The sequence below is a fragment of the Scyliorhinus canicula genome, chromosome 15 (assembly GCF_902713615.1).
Source record: "Scyliorhinus canicula chromosome 15, sScyCan1.1, whole genome shotgun sequence".
In the NCBI taxonomy this organism is placed as follows: Eukaryota; Metazoa; Chordata; class Chondrichthyes; order Carcharhiniformes; family Scyliorhinidae; genus Scyliorhinus; species Scyliorhinus canicula.
In genome coordinates, this window is record NC_052160.1 from 83,150,878 (window position 1) to 83,174,324 (window position 23,447).

A 23,447-nucleotide genomic window follows, 5' to 3' on the forward strand; every position below is an offset into this window, starting at 1 on the left:
ATCTGATAACTCTCTCGCTGCAGAAAAGAGGCTGAGATGAAGCAGAGATCAGAATCGGATAACTCTCTCTCCAGAAAAGGTTGGCCAGAGGCCTCTCCTATAAAAGCTGTGATTAGGGATATACTGCTGAACTTCAAAGATGATAATTACATTCTGTCTACCAGAGACTTTAAACCACACTCATACTGAAGAGAGTGCACAGAAGAACTCATCATCTGAAGCAAGGGCTCCTTTCTTTTGATCTTAAACCTTATTACTTTTAGCCTTTCCCTTTCCATCTGTGTTTATCTGTCTCGTGTGTATGGGTAGAGGGTCAGTTGAGGGAGGGTCATATGTTAAAGGACATTGGGGGAAGCACGGTAGCACATTGGTTAGCACAGTTGCTCACAACTCCAGCATCCCAGGTCCGATTCCCCGCTGGGTCACTGTATGTGCGGAGTCTGCATGTTCTCCCCATGTCTGCGTGGGTTTCCTCCGGGTGCTCGAGTTTCCTCCCACATGCTAAGGATGTGCAGGTTAGGTGGACTGGCCATGATAAATTTCTCTTAGTGTCCAAAAAGGTTAGGTGGGGTTACAGGGATAGAGTGGAAGCATGGGCTTAAGTGGGGTGCTCTTTGCAAGGGCCGGTGCAGACTCGGTAGGCCGAATGGCCTCCTTCTGCACTGTAAATTCTATGAACCAACTGTTTTCATTGCATATTTCATATTTGGTCTAATTATAAATAAACAGTAATTGTGTTTCAACCTACAAACCTGGAGACTGTAATTTTGGGCAGCCAGGGGCCAAAGATTTCTGATCTTTATGAGAAGTACTGTTTAATTTGTTTGTGTTGTGACTTTGGGGCAAGTAGAGCTGGAATTGACTGTGCATTTTCCCAGGGTGGCATATCAGAATTCCAAGTGGAGGATCCGAATGGTAAACACACCAGGGCTGAAGAGCTGATGAAGGATCCTCCCTGTTTATTCCCCTGATTTCCCCAACTCTTATTTTGATCCATGGATGATTAATGGACATGTTTCTTTAAGGCAAGCAGACTGTGTCAAGAAAAATATTCCAGAGGTTTAAGGAGAGATCACTTGCTGCCTTAAACTGGAGCTGCAGACTTTTAGGCCCCAGTGCGAGAGATGGGCAGGACTCAGTTTGATTGATTGGCCGGTGGCTAATGAATTGGCCCAAAATGCTGTGCTTGCCCGGAAACTGATGGTGATTGGATCTTATCCCACTGGTATGCTTTTCAGAGTCCCAAGGTTTCAGTTTTGATGCTGGCAGCATGGAGAAAAGATCCAGGTAACTGTTTCCAGAACGCTGCTCTGAGCGCTCTCTCCAGGAAGCCTGTGGGGAGGGAACTAAATGGATTATCTCCAAATTTGCAGATGATACAAAGTTCAGTGGGAGGGTGAGCTGTGAGGAAGATGCAGAGATGCTTCAACAGGATTTGGACAGGCTGAGTGAGTGGACATATGCATGGCAGATGCAGTATAATGTGGGGAAATGTAAGGCTATTCGCTTCAGTAGAAAAAATAGGAAAGAAGATTACTATTTGATTGGGAGTCATGGGCAGCACGGTGGCGCAGTTAGCACTGCTGCCTCACGACGCCGTGGTCCCAGGTTCGATCCCGGCTTTGGGTCACTGTCCGTGAGGAGTTTTCACATTCTCCTCATGCTTGCTTGTGTTTTGCCCCCACAACCCAAACGATGTGCAGGATAGGTGGATTGGCCATGCTAAATTGCCCCTTAATTGGAAAAAATGAATTGGGTACTCCAAATTTATAACAAAAATATATTAAAAATAATTATTTGAATGAGAATAAACTGAGAGAGGTGGATACTCAGCGAGACCTTGGTGTCCTTGTGCATCAGTCTCTGAAAGTGACAGGTACAGCAGGCAGTAAAGAAGGCCAATGGTATATTGGCCTTCATTATGAGAGGATATGAGTTTACGAATAGAGATGTTTTACTGTAATTGTATAGGGCACTGGTGAGGCCATATCTGTGAACAATTTAGGCACCCTTATCTGAGGATGGATTTTCTTGCTATGGAGACAGCGCAGTGAAGGTTTACCAGACTGATTCCTGGGATGGCGGGACTGCCATTCGAGGAGAGACCAAGTCAGTTTGGATTATATTCATTGGAGTTCAGAAGAGTGAGAGGGGCTTTCATGGAAACTTAGAAAATTCTAACAGCGTTAGACAGGGTAGATTCAGAAAGAATGTTCCTGATTGTGGGGGAGCCCAGAACTAGGGGGGTCACAGTTTGAGGATAAGGGGTGAACCTTTTAGGACTGAGGTGAGGAGAACTTTCTTCACCCAGAGAGTGGTGAATCTGTGGAATTCGCTGCCACTAAAAGTAGTTGAGGCCAAAACATAATTTCAAGAAGGAATTTGGTATAGGGCTGGATTCTCCCCACCCTCGTGCCGAAATCGCAGCCGGCGCGGGGACGGAGAATTAATTTCCCTGCAAGAAATCGGGACCAGCGCCGGTTCACTGATTCTGCGGGCCCTGCCTGGGACTACCTGGGGCCATGCCAGAGGCCCGCTTCACCCCCAACCGGCCGAGGTCCCGACGGTATGGAACCAATGTGCTGCAGCCGGTCAGGATACTCGCGTGGCGGCTGCGGACTCAGTCTGTGACCGCCCTGGTCAGGGCCGGATGGATCGGAGGCCGGGGGGGGTGGGGGCCTTATAGGCGACCAGGGAGTGTTTGTGCGGGGTTGAGGTTCAGGTGCGCAGCCGATCGGGAGTCTGTTTTATGGGTCTAGCTCCGCAGCCCGAATCATCCATGGAGAATGGTGTGGCCGCTGGAGGCCGCCGTCGTGCGCATATGCGACCTCCGACCCGGACGTGCGGGGGCCAATAGCTGCAGCAAAAGCTGCAAGATCTACTCCGGGTCCCTGCTAGTCCCCTGCAAGGCTATGACTTTGCGTCCCTTTGATGCCAGTTTTTCTGGTGTGAAACCCCACTGTTTTGACGCCATAGTGGGGACATAGTCCCAATAATGGAGAATCCAGCCCATAGTTCTTGGGGCTAAAGGGATCAAGGGATATGGCGGGATCAGGGTATGGAACTTGATGATGAAAAAAGGGAGGGGAGATGTCATAAAAAACATCTATGTATATAATGGAGTGCAGACAGGCAGCGAATGACACACAGGATGACCAGTGAGCACACAGAACAGAGCAGCCAATCACCAGACAGGACACTACCACTATAAAGCCAGAGGGCATCAGGTTTCTCGCTCTCTCTGGACCCAGCCACTGAGACAGTCAGAGTTTGTGAGCATTAGCCAGTGCAAACACCATGCTGGTTTAGCTCACTCAGGTAAATCGCTGGCTTTTAAAGCAGACCAAGCAGGCCAGCAGCACGGTTCGATTCCCGTACCAGCCTCCCCGGACAAGCGCCGGAATGTGGCGACTAGGGGCTTTTCACAGTAACTTCATTGAAGCCTACTCGTGACAATAAGCGATTTTCATTTCATTTTTCATTTTTCATGCGGTAGCCAGTAAGTCTGGTCAGGCTAGCATCAGGTCTCCAGTCAAGTCAGCACAGTGTCAATCCACAGTTGAACATGTATAGTAGTTAAGACGTTAAATAAAATCGTGTTGCATCTTATCAAGTGTTGGAGGTCTGCGTCAAGTGCAGTCCACATCGACCCAGCCTGCCCAACACATCACTAACTGTTTCCATCCGAGGGTGTTACAGGAGGTAGGGGAGCACATAGTAGATGCCCTGACTATAAACTTTCAGAGGTCCCTGGATTCATGAGTAGCCCCTCTTGATTGGAAAATTGCACATCACTCCACTTTTTGAGAAATGTGAAAGGGGGAAAGCAGGGACCAGACCAGTTGGCCTAACGTCTGTGGTGGGGAAATTGCTGGAGTCTATAATCAGGGATGGCATAACTGAGCACCTTGAAACATTTTGGTTGACTAGGGAAAGCCAGCATGGATTTGTGGAGGGAAGGTCATGTCTATCTAATCTTCTTGAAGTTTTTGAGGAGGTGACTAAGGTAGTGGACAGATAAATAAATGCCTATGGATGTTATTTAAATGGACTTCCAGAAGGCATGTGATAAAGTCCCACAAAAGAGACTGTTAACTAAGATGGAAGCCCAACAAGTTGAGGGCAAATTATTGAGATGGTTAGGAAACTGGTTGAGTGACAGACGACAGAGCGGGGATAATGGGTAATTACTCTAACTTACAGGGGGTGACTAGTGGTGTATCACAGGAATTTGTGTTGGGGCCTCAATTATTCACACTACATAGAACATAGAACGATACAGCGCAGTACAGGCCCTTCGGCCCATGCTGTTGCACCGACATGGGAAGTCAAAAACTAAAGGCCATCTAACCTACACTATGCCATTATCATCTATATGCTTATCCAATAAACTTTTAAATGCCCTCAATGTTGGCGAGTTCACTACTGTTGCAGGTAGGGCATTCCACGGCCTCACCACTCTTTGCGTAAAAAAACCTACCTCTGACCTCGGTCCTATATCTATTACCCCTCAATTTAAGGCTATGTCCCCTCGTGCTAGCCACCTCCATCCATGGGAGAAGGCTCTCACTGTCCACCCTATCTAACCCTCTGATCATTTTATATGCCTCTATTAAATCACCTTTTAACCTTCTTCTCTCTAACGAAAACAACCTCAAGTCCATCAGCCTTTCCTCATAAGATTTTCCCTCCATACCAGGCAACATACTGGTAAATCTCCTCTGCACCCGTTCCAAAGCTTCCACGTCCTTCCTATAATGAGGCGACCAGAACTGTATGCAATACTCCAAATGCGGCCGTACCAGGGTTTTGTACAGCTGCAACATGACCTCATGGCTCCGGAACTCAATCCCTCTACCAATAAAGGCCAACACACCATAGGCCTTCTTCACAACCCTATCAACCTGGGTGGCAACTTTCAGGGATCTATGTACATGGACACCGAGATCCCTCTGCTCATCCACACTACCAAGAATTTTACCATTAGCCAAATATTCCGCATTCCTGTTATTCTTTCCAAAGTGAATCACCTCACACTTCTCTACATTAAACTCCATTTGCCACCTCTCAGCCCAGCTCTGCAGCTTATCTATGTCCCTCTGTAACCTGCAACATCCTTCCACACTGTCTACAACTCCACCGACTTTAGTGTCGTCTGCAAATTTACTCACCCAACCTTCTGTGCCCTCCTCTAGGTCATTTATAAAAATGACAAACAGCAACGGCCCCAGAACAGATCCTTGTGGTACGCCACTCGTAACTGAACTCCATTCTGAACATTTGCCATCAACCACCACCCTCTGTCTTCTTTCAACTAGCCAATTTCTGATCCACATCTCTAAATCACCCTCAATCCCTAGCCTCCGTATTTTCTGCAATAGACGACCGTGGAGAACCTTATCAAACGCTTTACAGAAATCCATATACACCACATCAACTGCTCTACCCCGTCTACCTGTTCAGTCACCTTCTCAAAGAACTCGATAAGGCTTGTGAGGCATGACCTACCCTTCACAAAACCATGCTGAATATCCCTAATCATATTATTCCTATCTAGATGATTATAAATCGTATCTTTTATAATCCTCTCCAAGACTTTACCCACAACAGACATGAGACTCACCGGCCTATAGTTACCGGGGTTATCTTTACTCCCCTTCTTGAACAAAGGGACCACATTTGCTATCCTCCAGTCCTCTGGCACTATTCCTGTAGCCAATGATGACATAAAAATCAAAGCCAAAGGCTCAGCAATCTCTTCCCTGGCTTCCCAGAGAATCCAAGGGTAAATCCCATCAGGCCACGGGGACTTATCTATTTTCACCTTGTCCAGAATTGCCAACACTTCTTCCCTACGCACCTCAATGCCATCTATTCTAATAGCCTGGGTCTCAGCATTCTCCTCCACAACATTATCTTTTTCCTGAGTGAATACTGACAAAAAGTATTCATTTAATATCTCGCTTATCTCCTCAGCCTCCACACACAACTTCCCACCACTGTCCTTGACTGGCTCTACTCTTACCCTAGTCATTCTTTTATTCCTGACATACCAATAGAAAGCTTTTGGGTTTTCCTTGATCCTACCTGCCAAAGACTTCTCATGTCCCCTCCTTGCTCGTCTTAGCTCTCTCTTTAGATCCTTCCTCGCTTCCTTGTAACTATCAAGCGCCCCAACTGAAACTTCACGCCTCATCTTCACATAGGCGTCCTTCTTCCTCTTAACAAGAGATTCCAATTCTTTGGTAAACCACGGTTCCCTCACTCTACCCCTTCCTCCCTGCCTGACTGGTACGTACTTATCAAGAACACGCAATAGCTGTTCCTTGAACAAGCTCCACATATCCAGTGTGCCCAACCCTTGCAGCCTACTTCTCCAACCTACACATCCTAAGTCAAAGGGGCCTCACGGTAGCATGGTGGTTAGCATCAATGCTTCACAGCTCCAGGGTCCCAGGTTCGATTCCCGGCTGGGTCACTGTCTGTGTGGAGTCTGCACGTCCTCCCCGTGTGTGCGTGGGTTTCCTCCGGGTGCTCCGGTTTCCTCCCACAGTCCAAAGATGTGCGGGTTAGGTGGATTGGCCATGCTAAATTGCCCGTAGTGTAAGGTTAATGGGGGGATTGTTGGGTTACGGGTATACGGGTTACGTGGGTTTAAGTAGGGTGATCATTGCTCGGCACAACATCGAGGGCCGAAGGGCCTGTTCTGTGCTGTACTGTTCTATGTTCTATGTTCATGTCTAATGGCATCATAATTGCCCTTCCCCCAGCTATAACTCTTGCCCTGCGGGGTATACTTATCCCTTTCCATCACTAACGTAAAGGTCACCGAATTGTGGTCACTGTCTCCAAAGTGCTCACCTACCTCCAGATCTAACACCTGGCCTGGTTCATTACCCAAAACCAAATCCAATGTGGCCTCGCCTCTTGTTGGCCTGTCAACATATTGTGTCAGGAAACCCTCCTGCACACATTGTACAAAGAACGACCCATCTAATGTACTCGAACTATATCTTTTCCAGTCAATATTTGGAAAGTTAAAGTCTCCCATAACAACTACCCTGTTACTTTTGCTCTTTTCCAGAATCATCTTCGCCATCCTTTCCTCTACATCCCTAGAACTATTACCTAATACCACCTGGCCTATAGAAAACTCCCAACAGGGTGACCTCTCCTTTCCTGTTTCTAATCTCAGCCCATACTACCTCGGAAGAAGAGTCCCCATCTAGCATCTTTTCCGCCACCGTAATACTGTCCTTGACTAGCAGCGCCGCACCTCCCCCTCTTTTGCCCCCTTCTCTGAGCTTACTAAAACACCTAAACCCCGGAACCTGCAACAACCATTCCTGTCCCTGCTCTATCCATGTCTCTGAAATGGCCACAACATCGAAGTCCCAGGTACCAACCCATGCTGCCAGTTCCCCTACCTTATTTTGTATATTCCTGGCATTAAAGTAGACACACTTCAAACCACCTACCTGAACACTGGCACCCTCCTGCAAAGTCAAATCTGTGCTCCTGACCTCTATACTCTCAATCTCCCGTACCCCAAAACTACAATCCAGGTTCCCATGCCGCTGCTGAATTAGTTTAAACCCTCCCAAAGAGCACTAACCAATCTCCCCCCCCAGGATATTGGTGCCCCTCAGGTTCAGATGTAGACCATCCTGTCTATAGAGGTCCCACCTTCCCCAGAAAGAGCCCCAGTTATCCAGAAATCTGAATCCCTCCCGCCTGCACCATCCCTGTAGTCATGTGTTTAATTGCTCTCTCTCCCTATTCCTTGTCTCACTATCACGTGGCACGGGCAACAACCCAGAGATAACAACTCTGTTTGTTCTCGCTCTGAGCTTCCATCCTAGCTCCCTAAAGGCCTGCCTGACATCCTTGTCCCCTTCCCTACCTATGTCGTTAGTGCCAATGTGGACTACGACTTGGGGCTGCTCCCCCTCCCCCTTAAGGACCCGTAAAACACAATCCGAGACATCACGTACCCTTGCACCTGGGAGGCAACATACCAAAAGTGAGTCTCTCTCGCTCCCACAAAATCTCCTATCTGTGCCCCTGACTATTGAGTCCCCAATTACTAATGTTCTACTCCTTTCCCCCCTTCCCTTCTGAGAAACAGGGACAGACTCCATGCCAGAGGCCCGTACCCCATGGCTTACCCCTGGTAAGTCGTCCCCCCCACAAGTATCCAAAACGGTATACTTGTTACTAAGGGGAACGACCACAGGGGATCCCTGTACTGACTGCTTACCCCCAGCCCCTCTCACCGTCACCCATCTATCTTTATTCTTTGGCGTAACTACCTCCCTGTAGCTTGTATCTATGACCCCCTCTGCCTCCCGAATGATCCGAAGTTCATACTGCTCAAGCTCCAGTTCCCTAACACGGTTTTTGAGGAGCTGGAGTTGGGTGCACTTCCCACAGATGAAATCATCAGGGACACTGACGGTGTCCCTCACCTCAAACATTCTGCAGGAGGAGCATTGTACTGCCTTCCCTGACATCACCTTCAATGCCAGGATTTTTAAAAAAACAAGAAAAAGAAAGGAAGAGCTTACCTGATATTCCCTCAAACCCTGCTCCCGCTGAAAGGTAAGCAAATTTAAAGGCACTCACTCACCTTCACGACAGGCCCCTGCTCCCGCTTCCCAATGACCATGGGGGTGGGGGGGGAAGGAGGAGGTAGGGTGGGAAACACTCATGAAGTGTTTCGGGTTTAACTGTCACTTGACAACAGCCCCTCCACAAACCACCTTCAAATTAGGCTGACCGCACTGCACGTATGCAAATTTCCCCAGAACAGCTGATCAGTAGCTCTGCTCTGCTGCTTCTGCTGGATGCTAGCCTTCACTCAAACTCCTCGGGTCTCCTTCGCAGGTACACCTTCAAATTAGGCTGATCGCACTGCATGTATGCAAATTTCCCCAGAACAGCTGATCAGTAGCTCTGCTCTGCTGCCCTCTGCTGGATGCTTGCCTTCACTCAAACTCCTCGGGTCTCCTTCACAGGTACACCTTCAAATTAGGCTGACCGCACTGCACGTATGCAAATTTTCCCAGAACAGATGATCAGTAGCTCTGCTCTGCTGCCCTCTGCTGGATGCCTGCCTTCACTCAAACTCCTCAGGTCTCCTTCGCAGGTACACCTTCAAATTAGGCTGACCGCACTGCACGTATGCAAATTTCCCCAGAACAGCTGATCAGTAGCTCTGCTCTGCTGCCCTCTGCTGTTCATGAATAACTTGGATGATGGCATAGGAAGTCATATATCCAATTTGTGGATGATACAAAATTAGGTGGCATTGTACACAGTCCAGATGATAGCATAACATCACCAAAAATCTATCCTGGTCCACTCACGTCGACGCTATCACCATAAAAGCACAACAGCGCCTATACTTCCTCAGGAAACTAAGGAAATTCAGCATGTCCACATTAACCCTTACCAACTTTTACAAACGCACTATAGAAAGCATCCTATCGGGCTGCATCGCAGCCTGGTATGGCAACTGCTCGGCCCAGGACCGCAAGGAACTTCAGAGACTCGTGAATACCGCCCAGTCCATCACATGAACCTGCCTCCCATCCATTGATTCCATCTACACCTCCCGCTGCCGGGGGAAAGCGGGCAGCATAATCAAGGATCCCTCCCACCCAGCTTACTCACTTTTCCAACTTCTTCCCTCGGGCAGGAGATTCAGAAGTCTGAGAACACGCACGAACAGACTCAAAAACAGCTTCTTCCCCACTGTCACCAGACTCCTAAATGACCCTCTTATTGACTGACCTCATTAACACTGCACCCTGTATACTTCAACCGATGCCAATGCTTATGTAGTTACATTGTGTATCTTGTGTTGCCCTATTATTTATTCTCATGTATTTTCTTGAATTTTGTTTAATTCCCTTTTCTTCCATGTACTGAATGATCTGTTGAGCTGCTTGCAGAAAAATACTTTTCACTGTACCTCGGTACACGTGACAATAAACAAATCCAATCCAAATCCAATCCAATCCAATAACATTGCAAGGAGATATTGACAAATTAGGTGAATAGGCAAAATTGTGGCAGATGGAATTTAATGTAAGCAAGTGTGAAGTTAACCATCTGAATGGAAAGAGGTTAGGTACAGTGGATGTTCAAAGATATTTTGGGGTTCAGGTGCAGGTCCTGAAAATGCCACGAACAAGTGCAGAAAATAATTTAAAAGACCTTTATAATCTAGAGAATTGAAGTATGAAGATACAGAAGTTATGCTTCAGCTTTAGAAAACTCTGGTTAGACCCCATTTGGAGTACTGTGATCAGCTCTGGGCACCACACCTTTGGAAGGATATTTTGGCCTTGGAGGGAGAGCAACATAGATTTACAAAAATGATACCTGGAGTACAGGGGTTGAGTTATGAGGAGAGATTATTCAAATTAGACCCGTTTTGGCTAGAATTTAGAAGGCTAAGCGGTGATCTGATCGAAGCACTCAAGACATGAACAGGAAAAGTCAGGATAGATAATAATAAACTATTTCCACTGTTTGACAATTCTAAAACTAGGGGGCATAGTCTAAAAATTAGGGTTAGACCATTCAGGAGAGATGTTAGGAAGAACGTCTTCATTCAAAAATTTGGTATTCTCTACCACAACCAGCAGTTGAAGCTGGATCAGTTGTTAATTTTAAATTTGAGATAGATAGATATTTGTTAAGCAAAAACATTAAGGGATATGGGTCAAAGGCAGGTCACAGATGGAGTTCATTCATAGATCAACCATGATCTCATTGAATGGTGCGACAGGCTTGAGGGGCTGAATGGCCTACTCCTGTTCCTATGCTCTGCTATCAGGTTCAGCTTTCAGCAACTTCCAGTTTAACCTTGAGCTAACGGTTTCTTCAGCAAAAAGTGACAGTTGCTGGGAGCAGGCAGGACCTTCGAGCAGCTTTGTGGTTAAACTACTTTTGAAAAAAATTGCAACTGGCAATTTCTGACAGTCGTGGCGAGCAGAAATTTCATCTGATCGTATTTCACATTCACCAGTTCCTTGGCTGGTCCACTTCAAGATCCGAGTCCATGTGCCACCATCCTGGTAAAATCTTCACCTTCGTTATCGTTGGTCTGTTTATTTACTGGTGCAGAAAAGTATTTTACTGAAATTGTGAGGAGCTTGTGGTCCAATTAGCAATACCGACAATCTCATGATCTGACTGTCAAACAGTGTCCACCGGGGAGTTACATACATAGATACATAGAAGATAGGAGCAGGGGAAGGCCTTAAGGCCCTTCGAGCCTGCTCTGCCATTCATCATGATCATGGCTGATCATCCAACTCAATAGCCTAATCCTGCTTTCTCCCCATATCCTTTTATCCCATTCTCCCCAAGTGCGATATCCAGCTGCCTCTTGAATATATTCAAAGTTTTAGCATCAACTACTTCCTGTGGTAATGAATTCCACAGGCTCACCATTATTTGTGTAATGAAATGTCTCCTTATCTCTGTCCAAAATGGTTTACCCTGAATCCTCAGGCTGTGACCGCTGGTTCTGGACACACCCATCATTGGTAACATCTTCCCTGCATCTACCCTGTCTCGTCCTGTTAGAATTTTATAAGTCTCTAGGAGACCCTCCCTCATTCTTCTGAACTTCAGCGAGAACAATCCGAATCTAGTGAATCTCTCCTCATATGACAGTCCGCCATCCCTGGTATCAGTCTGGTAAACCTTCGTTGCACTCCCTCGAAAGCAAGAACATCCTTCCTCAGAGAAGGAGACCAAAACTGCACACAATACTCCAAGTGTGGCCTCACCAAGGCCCTGTACAATTGCAGCAACACATCCCTGCTTCTATACTCGAAACCTCTTGCAATGAAGGCCAACATACCATTAGCCTTCTTTTCCGCCTGCTGCACCTGCATGCTTACCTTCAGTGATTGGTGCACAAGGACACCTATGTCCCGCTGCAGACTCCCCTCTTCCAATTTACAACCATTCAGGTAGTAATCTGCCTTCCTGTTTTTGCTTCCAAAATGAATAACCTCACTTATTCAAATTATGCTGCATCTGCCATTAGTTTGCCCACTCGCCCAATCTGTCCAGATCTTGCTGTAGGAACATAGAACGTAGAACATATAGTGCAGAAGGAGGCCATTTGGCCCATCGAGTCTGCACCAACCCACTTAAGATCTCACCCATCCTATCCCGGTAACCCACTCACCCCTCCTAACCTTTTTTGCTCACTAAGGGCAATTTATCCACATAATCTGCACATCTTTGGACTGTGGGAGGAAACCGGAGCACCCGGAGGAAACCCATGCAGACACGGGGAGAACGGGCAGACTCCGCACAGACAGTGACCCAGCAGGGAATCGAACCTGGGACCCTGGCACTGTGAAGCCACAGTGCTAATCACTTGTGCTACCGTGCTGCCCGCTTGTGCTATCGTGCTACCCGTCACAATTGCATCCTTGTCACAATTCACCTTCCCACCTAATTTGGTATCATCTGCAAACTTTGGGATGCTACATTTTGTTCCCTCATCCAAATCATTTATATTATGAATAGCTGGGGTCCCAGCACCGATCCCTGTGGTACCCCACTGATTATTGCCTACCAATTTGAAAAGGGCCCATTAATCCCTACTCTTTGTTTCCTCTCTGCCAACCAGTTTTCTATCCACCTCAATACATTTCCCCCAATCCCATGCGCTTTAATTTTGCACAATAATCTCTTATGCGGGACTTTGTCAAACGCCTTCTGAAAGTTCAAATATACCACATCAACTGGCTCCCCCTTGTCGACTGTACTGGTTACCGCTTCAAAGAATTCCAACAGATTTGTCAAGCATGATTTTCCCTTCATAAATCCATGCTGACTCTGACTTATCCTGCCACTGCTTTCTAAATGTTCCGCCATAAAGTCCTTGATAATGGATTCAAGCATTTCCCCCACTACCGATGGGGCTTACTGGTCTATAATTCCCTGCTTTCTCTCTACTTCCCTGTTTGAATATTGGAGTGGCATTAGCTACCCTCCAATCTGCAGGGCCAGTTCCAGTGTCTATAGAATCCCAGAAGATGACCACCAGTGCATCCACTATTTCCAGAGCCACCTCCTTAAGCACTCTGGGATGCAGATTCTCAGGCCCTGGGCATTTATCCGCCTTCAATCTCATCAGTTTTCCCAGCACCATTTCCCTACTAATGTTGATCTTCCTCAGTTCTTCCATCTCACTAAACCTTTCATTCTCCAACATTTCTGGGATCTGATTTGTGTCCTCATTTGTGAAGACAGAACCAAAGTATGTATTCAATTGCTCAGCCATTTCTTTGTCCCTTATTATACATTCCCCTGTTTCTGTCTGTAGTGGGCATACATTTCTCTTTACCAATCTCTTTCTCTTCACATATCTGTTGAAAATCTTAGTGTCAGTCTTTAGGTTCCCTGCAAGCTTCCTTTTGTACCGTATTTTCCCCTTTTTAATCAATCCCTTCGTCCTTCTTTGCTGAATTCTAAACTGCTCCCAATCCTCAGACCTACAATTTTTCTTGGCTAATCTGTATGGCTTCTTCTTTTATCAGATACTATTTCTAATTTCCTTTGTAAGCCATGGATTGGCCCTCTTATCCCCTTTGCTTTTGTGCCAGACAGTAATGAACAGTTGCTGTTGTTCCTCCATGCATTCTTTGAATGTTTGCCATTGTCTATCCCCGGTCATCCCTTTAAGTAACTCTCCCCAATCTATCAAGGCCAATTCACACCTCATATCCTCATAGTTCCCTTTGTTAAGATTCAGCACCCTAGTCTTCGAATCAACTACTTCACTCTCCATCTTGATTTAAAAATTCTATCATGTTATGGTCGCTCATCCCCAAGGGATCTCACACAGGCAGATTGGTAATGATTCCCTTCTCATTACACAGTACCCAGTCTAAGATGGCCTGCTCTCTGGTTGGTTCCTCCACATATTAGTCAAGAAAACCATCTCGGATACACTCCAGAAATTCCTCCTCTACGGCACTGTGGCTAATTTGATTTGCCCAATCTATGTGAAGATTAAAATCACCCATGATCACCGATATTCCCTTATTACATGCATATCTAATTTCTTGTTTAATGCCATTCCCAACCTCACCAGTGCAGTTTGGGCGTCTGTGTTTGACACCCACTAATGTTTTTTGTTCCTTGGTATTTCTCAACTCTACCCATACAGAGTCCACATTGTCAGAGCTAATGGGCGCAATTCTCCGCAAATCCGGCGTGCCGTGAAGGCTGGCATGAAACTGGCCGTGTTTCACACCAGCCTCGGAGCTCCGTCCCGGGACGCGATTCTCCCCCCCGGGCGGGGCTAGTATCGGGGCCGGGGGAATCACGGCGACGCAGAGTTAGCGAGCGTCGCTAACTCCGCCCGCCAAGAGTCACGGCGGCTGATGCGCACGATAACGTCAGCCGCGCATGCGCGGGTTGGACAGCTCCAACCCGCGCATGCGCAGATGACGTCATCACGCAGACGCGTCAAACTCGTGCATGCGCGGTCCGTCATGCCCCTCAGCCGCCCCACGGACTGATCCTGCGGGGAGGCAGAAGAACAAATAGTGCGCGGGTATCGGACCCGCTGCCCGTGATTGGTGCCCACCGATCGCAGGCCCATGCCACTCTTGGCACGGCCGTGGTGCAGCCGTGCCAATCGGTGCCATGGTTGTCCGGGACGGGCACTTTGCGTCCGTTTTCACGAACGCTGAAAGCAGGTGTGATCGTGGCCGTGAAAACGGTCATAAACTCCGCGGTATTCGGCTCATCGGCCTGCGGAGAATCGCTGTTCGCCGTAAAAAACGGCGAGCAGCGATTCGTGTCGGGGGGCGGCCGGGGGGGGGGAGTATAGCGGGAGGCCGTGAAAATTGTCGGGAAGGCCCTCCTGCTATTCTCCGACCCGTCGTGGGCAGCGGAGAATCGCGCCCAATATCTTTTCTCACTGTTGTGTTACTTTCCTCTTTAACCAGCAGTGCCACGCCACCATCTTTTATGCCTGTCCTTCCTAAATACTGAGAACCCTGGGACATTCAGTTCCCATCCCTGTTCACCCTGCAGCCATGTCTCCATAATCCCAATTATACCGTACCCATTTATATCTGCGCGATTAGTTCATCCACTTTATTGCAAATGCTCCGTGCATTAAGGCACAGAGCCTTTAAGTTTGTCTTTTTCACAATACTTGTCTTGCTCCCAATATTTTTCTCTACTGCCCTGTTTGAATTTTGCCCTTGGTTTCTCCACCTATCACTTTTCTTATTCACTTTTCTACCTTTTGCTTTTGTCCTTGCTCCCTCTTTCTCTGGCGCCTTGCGTAGGTTCCCACCCCCCTCCCATATTAGTTTAAACCCTCCCCAACCGCTCTAGCAAATTACCCCCCAAGGACATCAGTTCCAGTCCTGCCCAGGTGTAACCCATCCAGTTTGTACAGATGCCACCTCCCCCAATGCCCCAGGAATCTGAAACCCTCCCCCTGACACCATGTCTTCAGCCATGATTCATCCTATATATCCTGTCATTTTGACTCTGTCTAGCACGTGGCACCAGTAGTAATCCTGAGATCACGACCTTTGAGGTCCAATTTCTTAACTTCCTTCCTAGCTCCCTGTATTCTGCTTTTAGGACCTCATCCCTTTTTTTTACCTATGTCATTTGTACTGATGTGTACCACGACCACTGGCTGTTCACCCTCCCCCTCCAGAATGTCCTGTACTCCGAGACACCTTTGAAGGAGGTAAGGTTGGACTTAGATCAGGGTTAACACCAGTCTATTTTTACAGTAAACAGAATTTATTTACTCAGCATTGAGGGCCTGTAGTTTAATAAATGTACTACAGCAAACAGTCTACAGAGTGTAATTGAAAATAACCTCAATAGAATACCAAGAAATGTGGGCTGGATTCTCTGCTCCGCTGCGCCACAGTTCTGTTTCACCATGTTGGTGGGATTCTCCGTTACGCCAGCTGGTCAATGGGGTTTCCCATTGTGGGGCTGCCACACGCCGTCGGGAAACCCCCGGGCTGCTGGCAAAACAGAGCATCCCTTTGGTGGAGAATCCAGCCCCTTGTGTCTGAAAATGCAGCAAATTATATTGATAAAAGCAGGATGATACCTTCAACAAATTGCATTGATGATAATTACAAAAAAGCAAATATGTGCAAAAAACAATCAGAGTAATTTCGAGCAGTATTTGTATGATTGGCGTGTAAATGATCTAATCATCCCCATTCAGGCCGGGAATAGTGGTGTCATTATTTGTAGCAGTGAGGAACTGCCTTCGGGAAAGCCGTTGAATATGAGCAAAGAAAGTAGGAACAGACATTTCAAGACATGATTGCCTATTCTCCAAAGGATTGGATAACAGGTGGTAGTCTTCGTTTTCCTAGTCGCGTGTTTCTCAGCAGTGTTTTTCCCGCTGTCGGTGGGATTCGACCTTCCCGCCACTTGTCAATGGGATTTCCTACAGCGGGGCTGCGTGCCAGTGGGAAAACAGAATCTGGACGGCCGGAGAATTACGGGCCAACATCTTTTATACTTTCTGCCTTGTTTCCCCTGGGATTTTCCAGCCCTGTTGTGGTGTGACCAACCTTGGGAGACTCGGCGGCCCATCCGAAAATCCACTGACTTCTGGTGGGACCAGACGATCCCAGCGGAATGCGGGGCTGGGAAATCCTGCACATTGATAGCCAAAATGCACTACTATGGGAAAAACCAGCATTAGAGGTTCATCCCCTAGTTAGTAACTCTGGTTGGTGATTGGCTGGTGTCCCTTCACCGCTCGTTACATTATTGGGAAAGCAGCTTTTCATTGCATTTGAACGTGCAATGAGAGCCTTTTTTTCAAAATCAATAACTGAGTTGAAGTGAGCTTGAATGATTGATAAAAAGGCCTACAAGCTCCTTCAGATACTGTTGGAATCATTGACAAATGGGGTCACCAATTAGTGACACCAGTAGAGCCGCTCAGCATTTTACCAGATCTGTGTCTGTCCTGCCCAAAAATATTATTTCCATTTTGGAGCTGATCACGGCGAGAATGTGTGTGGAGACCTCCTGCAGATATAACCCTCCACACTGACTGTGTCTGGTCCACAGGCTGGAGTTCCCGCCAGCAAAGCCCGAATGGCAGTGACTGGCTCCGGGAGATAAACCGCCAGAAGGGGTTGGCAATTCAAATTCATGAGCACAAAATAGTCCATTTTGTTAAGAAGAATGAGCTTCTTCACTGAAGAAAGTGAAAGTCTAAATGGTTCAGAGAAGAAAAGGAAGGGACTTCAAAAATCAATAAAACTCACGACGCAGGTTAATAAAGCCAAAAATATGCAACTCAAACACTGAGGCCCTTTCAACTGAGGTAGAATTGAAAAGCAGAGAAATAATATTAAGCTGGTCTAAAACCATGGTTAGATCATATCTCAAATGTTATATACATTTCTGGTCTCTATATTATCAATAGGATATTATGGCACTGGAAAAGGTGGAAAAAAAGATATATTGGGATGATATCAGAGCTGAGAGGTTATAACTCCCAGGGAGGAATATATGGGCTGCGATTCTTCCCTCAAGAAAAGAGAAGATTGGGGTTTTAAGATGATGGGGCATTTGATCAGGTGGGCACAGGGAAGACGTGTCTACTTGTGGTCAAGCCCAGAATAGGAGCCATAAGTCAAAGCCTAATTAATCAGGGCAGCACGGTAGCATGGTGGTTAGCATAAATGCTTCACGGCTCCAGGGTCCCAGGTTCGATTCCCGGCTGGGTCACTGTCTGTGCGGAGTCTGCACGTCCTCCCCGTGTGTGCGTGGGTTTCCTCCGGGTGCTCCGGTTTCGTCCCACAGTCCAAAGATGTGCGGGTTAGGTGGATTGGCCATGCTAAATTGCCCGTAGTGTCCTAAAAAGTAAGGTTAAGGGGGGGGGTTGTTGGGTTACGGGTATAGGGTGGATACGTAGGTTTGAGTAGGGTGATCATTGCTCGGCACAACATCGAGGGCCGAAGGGCCTGTTCTGTGCTCTACTGTTCTATGTTCTATGTTCTCTATGTTCTAATCCAAAAGGGAAACGTCTTTACCAGTTAGCGTATTTAGAATTTGGAACTTACTACCAGAAAGAGTGGTTAGCTTGGATGCATTTAACAGGAATATGGATGAGTCTGTGAGGCAGAGGGACAGGGAGAATCTACTGATAGAATGGGATAGAAAAGGCTGGGAGAAAGCTCATGTGGAGCATAAATAGTGGCCTGAAATTGGGCTGAATGGCTTGTTCTATGCTGTACATCCTGTCTATTCCATATATCATTGTTGAACTTCCCGTTGTTGCCTGCCAAGGCAGAGGGCCTGCCCGTTACTCTGGCAGATAGTCAAATGGGGAATTATTAAGCTCCAAACTTCCTCAACAAAACAGACAGCAGAAGACAAGGTAGCCAGTTTGATGTGATTGCTTGCAGAGCTGCTAACAAAGTCCAAAGGGATGATTGAGAGGTGCTGTAGATGTACCAGAGATGCATTGGTCACTAAGGAGGACCCAGTTCGCACAGTTGAAATTTGTAACATCTGGTATTGGACGGCAGCAGGAAACAAGCAAAGTTGCAGTCTTCAGAAGAGCAGAGCCTATGATCGCAGATCGCAGAAAGATGGACTTTCCTCTCTGGGAGATACCGCATCAGCTCAATTGTCATAGGATTTGTAGTTATTACAGATTTGGCAATACATGGTCATAGCAAATGACATGCCAAGTACCTGAAGGCAGAAAAATGGTAAATGTTAACATTTTCTATTCTCTGGTCACATTATAAATGACCTATAACTCTCTGCTTGCTGCTAGCTAATCAATCCACTTCCCATGCCAATGTGTTATTTTCTACACAATGAACTCTTATTTTGTGCAGTGACCGTTGATGTGGTAACTTATCAAATGCCTCTTGTAAATCCAATCACACAACATCTGCAGGTTGCTTGTTACTTCCTCAAATAAGTGGTATGAATTGCTTAAACACAATTTCCCTTTCACAAAACCATCTTGACTCTGCCTCATTGCCTTGAGATTTTCTATGTTCCCGATTATAAACTCCTTAGCCTGGATTCTCCGCAGCCCGACGCTGTAATCGCAGCCAGCGCTGGGGCGCAGAATCCAGTTTGACGCCGTAATCAGGCACAACGCCAGTCCGGCGATTCTCCGGGCACCGAAAATGGGCATCACTGTGGAGTACGCCGTGCCGTCGGAGGCCCATTGCCAGAGGCCCGATCATCAATCCTCCGCTCCTGACCGGGCGAGTTCCCGACGGCATGGAACTAAGCACCTATTGCCTGTCGGGATGCTCGTGTGGCGGCTGCGGACTCAGCCTATAGCTGCCCTGGTCGGTGGTGGGCGGATCGGAAACCAGGGGGGGGCCTGATAAGGGGCCGGGCTTTAATGTGCAGGGGTTGAGGCTTGGGCACACGGCCGGTCGAGAGGTCGTTTTCTTTGGTATGGCTCCGCGGTTCGAGTCCGTCATGGAGCACGGCACAGCCACTGGAGGTCGCCGCCGTGCGCATGCGCGGCCTCTGACCTGGAAGTGCGGGGGCCCGTATCTGCAGCAAAAGCTGCGAGATTCACTCCGGGTCCCTGCCAGCCCCCTGCAGGGCTAAGAATCCATTTAACTTTTTTCAAGGAATTTCGGGAGTAAAACTCCACCATTTTTATGCCGGCGTGGGGACATAGTCTCGTTTTGGGAGATTCCAATTCTAGATTCCCCTTAATTCTAGATTCCAGCGTTTTCCCCGTGACAGCTGTTCGGTTAACTGGCCCGTAGTTTCCTGCCTTCTGTCTGCCTCCTTTATCGAGTTACATTCACTAGTTTCCAATCTGATGGGACTTTTCTAGAATCTAGAGAATTTGGGAAAATTAAAATCAATGCATCTACTCCTCAGCGGCCACTTCTCTTAAGGTTCGAGGATGAAGCCCATCAGGCCATGGGCATTTGCTAGTTTCTAGCCCTAATAGTTTTCTCAATACTCTTTCCATGGTAACTTTAATTGTTTCAAGTTGCTCCCTTTCACCTCTTGATTTGCAATTATTTCTGGAATGTTATTTGTGTCTTCCACAGTGAAGACAGACAAAAAGGGCAGGATTCTCCGACCCGCCAGTCCCGTTTTCTGGTGCGGCGTGCCCCACCGGCAGCCAGATCCTCCGCCCCAGCAGCCAGCCAATGGGCTTTCCCATTTGGCCATCTCCATGCCAATGAGAAATCCACTGGCATGAGTGCAGGGCTCTGCCAGTGAAGCAGAGGATCACACCGACGGAGAATCCCACATGTCTGTTCAATGTGTCCACCATTTTCTTACTGCCATTATTAATTCCCCATTCTCACTCTCCAGAGGACCAATGTTCACTTTAGTTCCTCTTTTCCTTTAGAAACTCTTACAGTCTGTATATTTCTAGATAGCTTTCACTCGTGTAAATTCACCCTCAAAACGTTTTAGTCATTCTTTGCTAGTTTTAATATTCTGTCCAGTCTTCTGATATGCTGCTAATCTTCACAGCAGTGTGCATTTTATCTTTCAATTTGATACCATCTTTAACTTCCTTAGATAGTCACAGGTGATGCAGCCTTCTCCGAGTCGTCCTTTCTCACTGAAAATTATCTTTGCTGAGTGTTATAAAATATCAAATGTCTCTCACTGCATCTCTACCTGTCCTACCCTTTAACCTAATTTCCAAGTTCCCTTCAGCCAGCTCGGTCTTCACACTTATTATCACCTTTACTCAGAACATTAGCTTTGGACTACTCTTCACAGTTAAGCCACCCTTCACTTTCTAACCTCAAGGGACTTCAAGCCAAATTTCTTCAACCTGTTCTCACGGCTATCTACGTCAGCTCCAATATCACTCAGATTGCTCAAAGCTGGGTGGAGTTTTGAGAAGGAGAATGGGATAACTAGGCAGCACAAATATTAGGGGTTAGCTGAAATGATTTATTTTACTCAGTGGAGTATTCAGATCTCAACATGCGAAGCCAGGAAGAGTTTTGGGAAGATTTAGATGCTACATGAATGCTAATTAGTATTTGGCCTTCCTTTAACTTGGCACCAGGGCTGGCACTGCCAAAGTGACGGTGAAGCGATTATGTCCAGCAATGGGAGATGGATTTACACGCAGTGCTTACCTGGATAATTGACACACAGATGACGGCAATTCCAAGAAGCAAAAAGTTGGACTCAAACCACATTTGGACCTGGCCAAAGCAACCCTGCAAAAGACACAGACAGAAATATCAGAACTTGCTCCTCAATAGAGAAAGGGAGCACACATGTATTTGACCCTGAGACAGTGAGAACACCCAGAGCTCACACAGAGCAGACACTGAGACAGTGAGAACACCCAGCGCTCACACAGAGCTAAACCCTGAGACAGTGGGAACACCCAGAGCTCACACAGAGCTAAACCCTGAGACAGTGAGAACACCCAGAGCTCACACAGAGCAGACACTGAGACAGTGAGAACACCCAGATCTCACACAGAGCAGACACTGAGACAATGGGAACACCGAGAGCTCACACAGAGAGCTGGCCCTGAGACAGTGGGAACACCCAGAGCTCACACAGAGCTAAACCCTGAGATAGTGAGAACACCCAGAGCTCACACAGAGCAGACACTGAGACAGTGAGAACACCCAGAGCTCACACAGAGCAGACACTGAGACAATGGGAACACCCAGAGCTCACACAGAGCTAAACCCTGAGACAGTGAGAACACCCAGAGCTCACACAGAGCAGACACTGAGACAGTGAGAACACCCAGATCTCACACAGAGCAGACACTGAGACAATGGGAACACCGAGAGCTCACACAGAGAGCTGGCCCTGAGACAGTGGGAACACCCAGAGCTCACACAGAGCTAAACCCTGAGATAGTGAGAACACCCAGAGCTCACACAGAGCAGACACTGAGACAGTGAGAACACCCAGAGCTCACACAGAGCAGACACTGAGACAATGGGAACACCCAGAGCTCACACAGAGCTAAACCCTGAGATAGTGAGAACACCCAGAGCTCACACAGAGCAGACACTGAGACAGTGAGAACACCCAGAGCTCACACAGAGCAGACCCTGAGACAGTGGGAAAACCCAGAGCACACAGAGCTAAACCCTGAGACAGTGAGAACACCCAGAGCTCACACAGAGCAGACACTGAAACAGTGGGAAACCCCAGAGCTCACAGAGCTAAACCCTGAGACAGTGGGAACACCGAGAGCTCACACAGAGCTAAACCCTGAGACAGTGAGAACACCCAGAGCTCACACAGAGCTAAACCCCGAGACAGTGAGAACACCCAGAGCTCATAAAGAGCAGACACTGAGAGTGGGAAAACCCAGAGCTCACAGAGCTAAACCCTGAGACAGTGGGAACACCCAGAGCTCACACAGAGCTAAACCCTGAGACAGTGAGAACACCCAGAGCTCACACAGAGCAGACACTGAGACAGTGAGAACACCCAGAGCTCACACAGAGCTAAACCCTGAGACAGTGAGAACACCCAGAGCTCACACAGAGCAGACCCTGAGACAGTGGGAACACCCAGAGCTCACACAGAGCAGACACTGAGACAATGGGAACACCCAGAGCTCACACAGAGCTGACCCGAGACAGTGAGAACACCCAGAGCAGACAGAGCTAAACCCTGAGACAGTGAAAACACCCAGAGCTCACACAGAGCTAAACCCTGAGACAGTGAGAACACCCAGAGCTCACACAGAGCTAAACCCTGAGACAGTGAGAACACGCAGAGCTCACACAGAGCTAAACCCTGAGACAGTGAGAACACCGAGAGCTCACACAGAGCTAAACCCTGAGACAGTGGGAACACCCAGAGCTCACACAGAGCAGACCCTGAGACAGTGAGAACACCCAGAGCTCACACAGAGCAGACACCGAGACAGTGAGAACACCCAGAGCACACAGAGAGCTAAACCCTGAGACAATGGGAACACCGAGAGCTCACACAGAGCTAAACCCTGAGACAGTGAGAACACCCAGAGCTCACACAGAGCTGACCCTGAGACAGTGAGAACACCCAGAGCTCACACAGAGCTGACCCTGAGACAGTGAGAACACCCAGAGCTCACACAGAGCTACACCCTGAGACAGTGAGAACACCCAGAGCTCACACAGAGCTAAACCCTGAGACAGTGAGAACACCCAGAGCTCACACAGAGCAGACCCTGAGACAGTGAGAACACCCAGAGCTCACACAGAGCAGACACTGAGACAGTGAGAACATCCAGAGCTCACACAGAGCTAAACCCTGAGATAGTGGGAACGCCCAGAGCTCACAGAGCGCTGACTCCGAGACAGTGAGAACACCCAGAGCTCACACAGAGCTAAACCCTGAGACAGTGAGAACACCCAGAGCTCACACAGAGCTAAACCCTGAGACAGTGAGAACAC

At 47.7% G+C, this 23,447-nt stretch overlaps 1 protein-coding gene across 3 annotated transcripts in view; it reads right to left on the minus strand.

Moving 5' to 3' along the window:
* Nucleotides 1-18,027: 18,027 nt before the first annotated feature.
* Nucleotides 18,028-23,447, minus strand: part of LOC119978474 (leukocyte surface antigen CD53-like) — a 102,988-nt gene continuing 97,568 nt past the window's right edge. For all 3 annotated transcript variants that reach the window (XM_038820134.1, XM_038820135.1, XM_038820136.1), the window contains exons 7-8: nucleotides 21,165-21,248; nucleotides 18,028-18,759 (exon numbers count right to left, since the gene is read on the minus strand). In XM_038820134.1, the coding sequence (XP_038676062.1) occupies nucleotides 18,688-18,759; nucleotides 21,165-21,248 (156 nt within the window). In that variant the 3' untranslated portion in view covers nucleotides 18,028-18,687. The remainder of the gene's footprint in view (nucleotides 18,760-21,164; nucleotides 21,249-23,447) is intronic.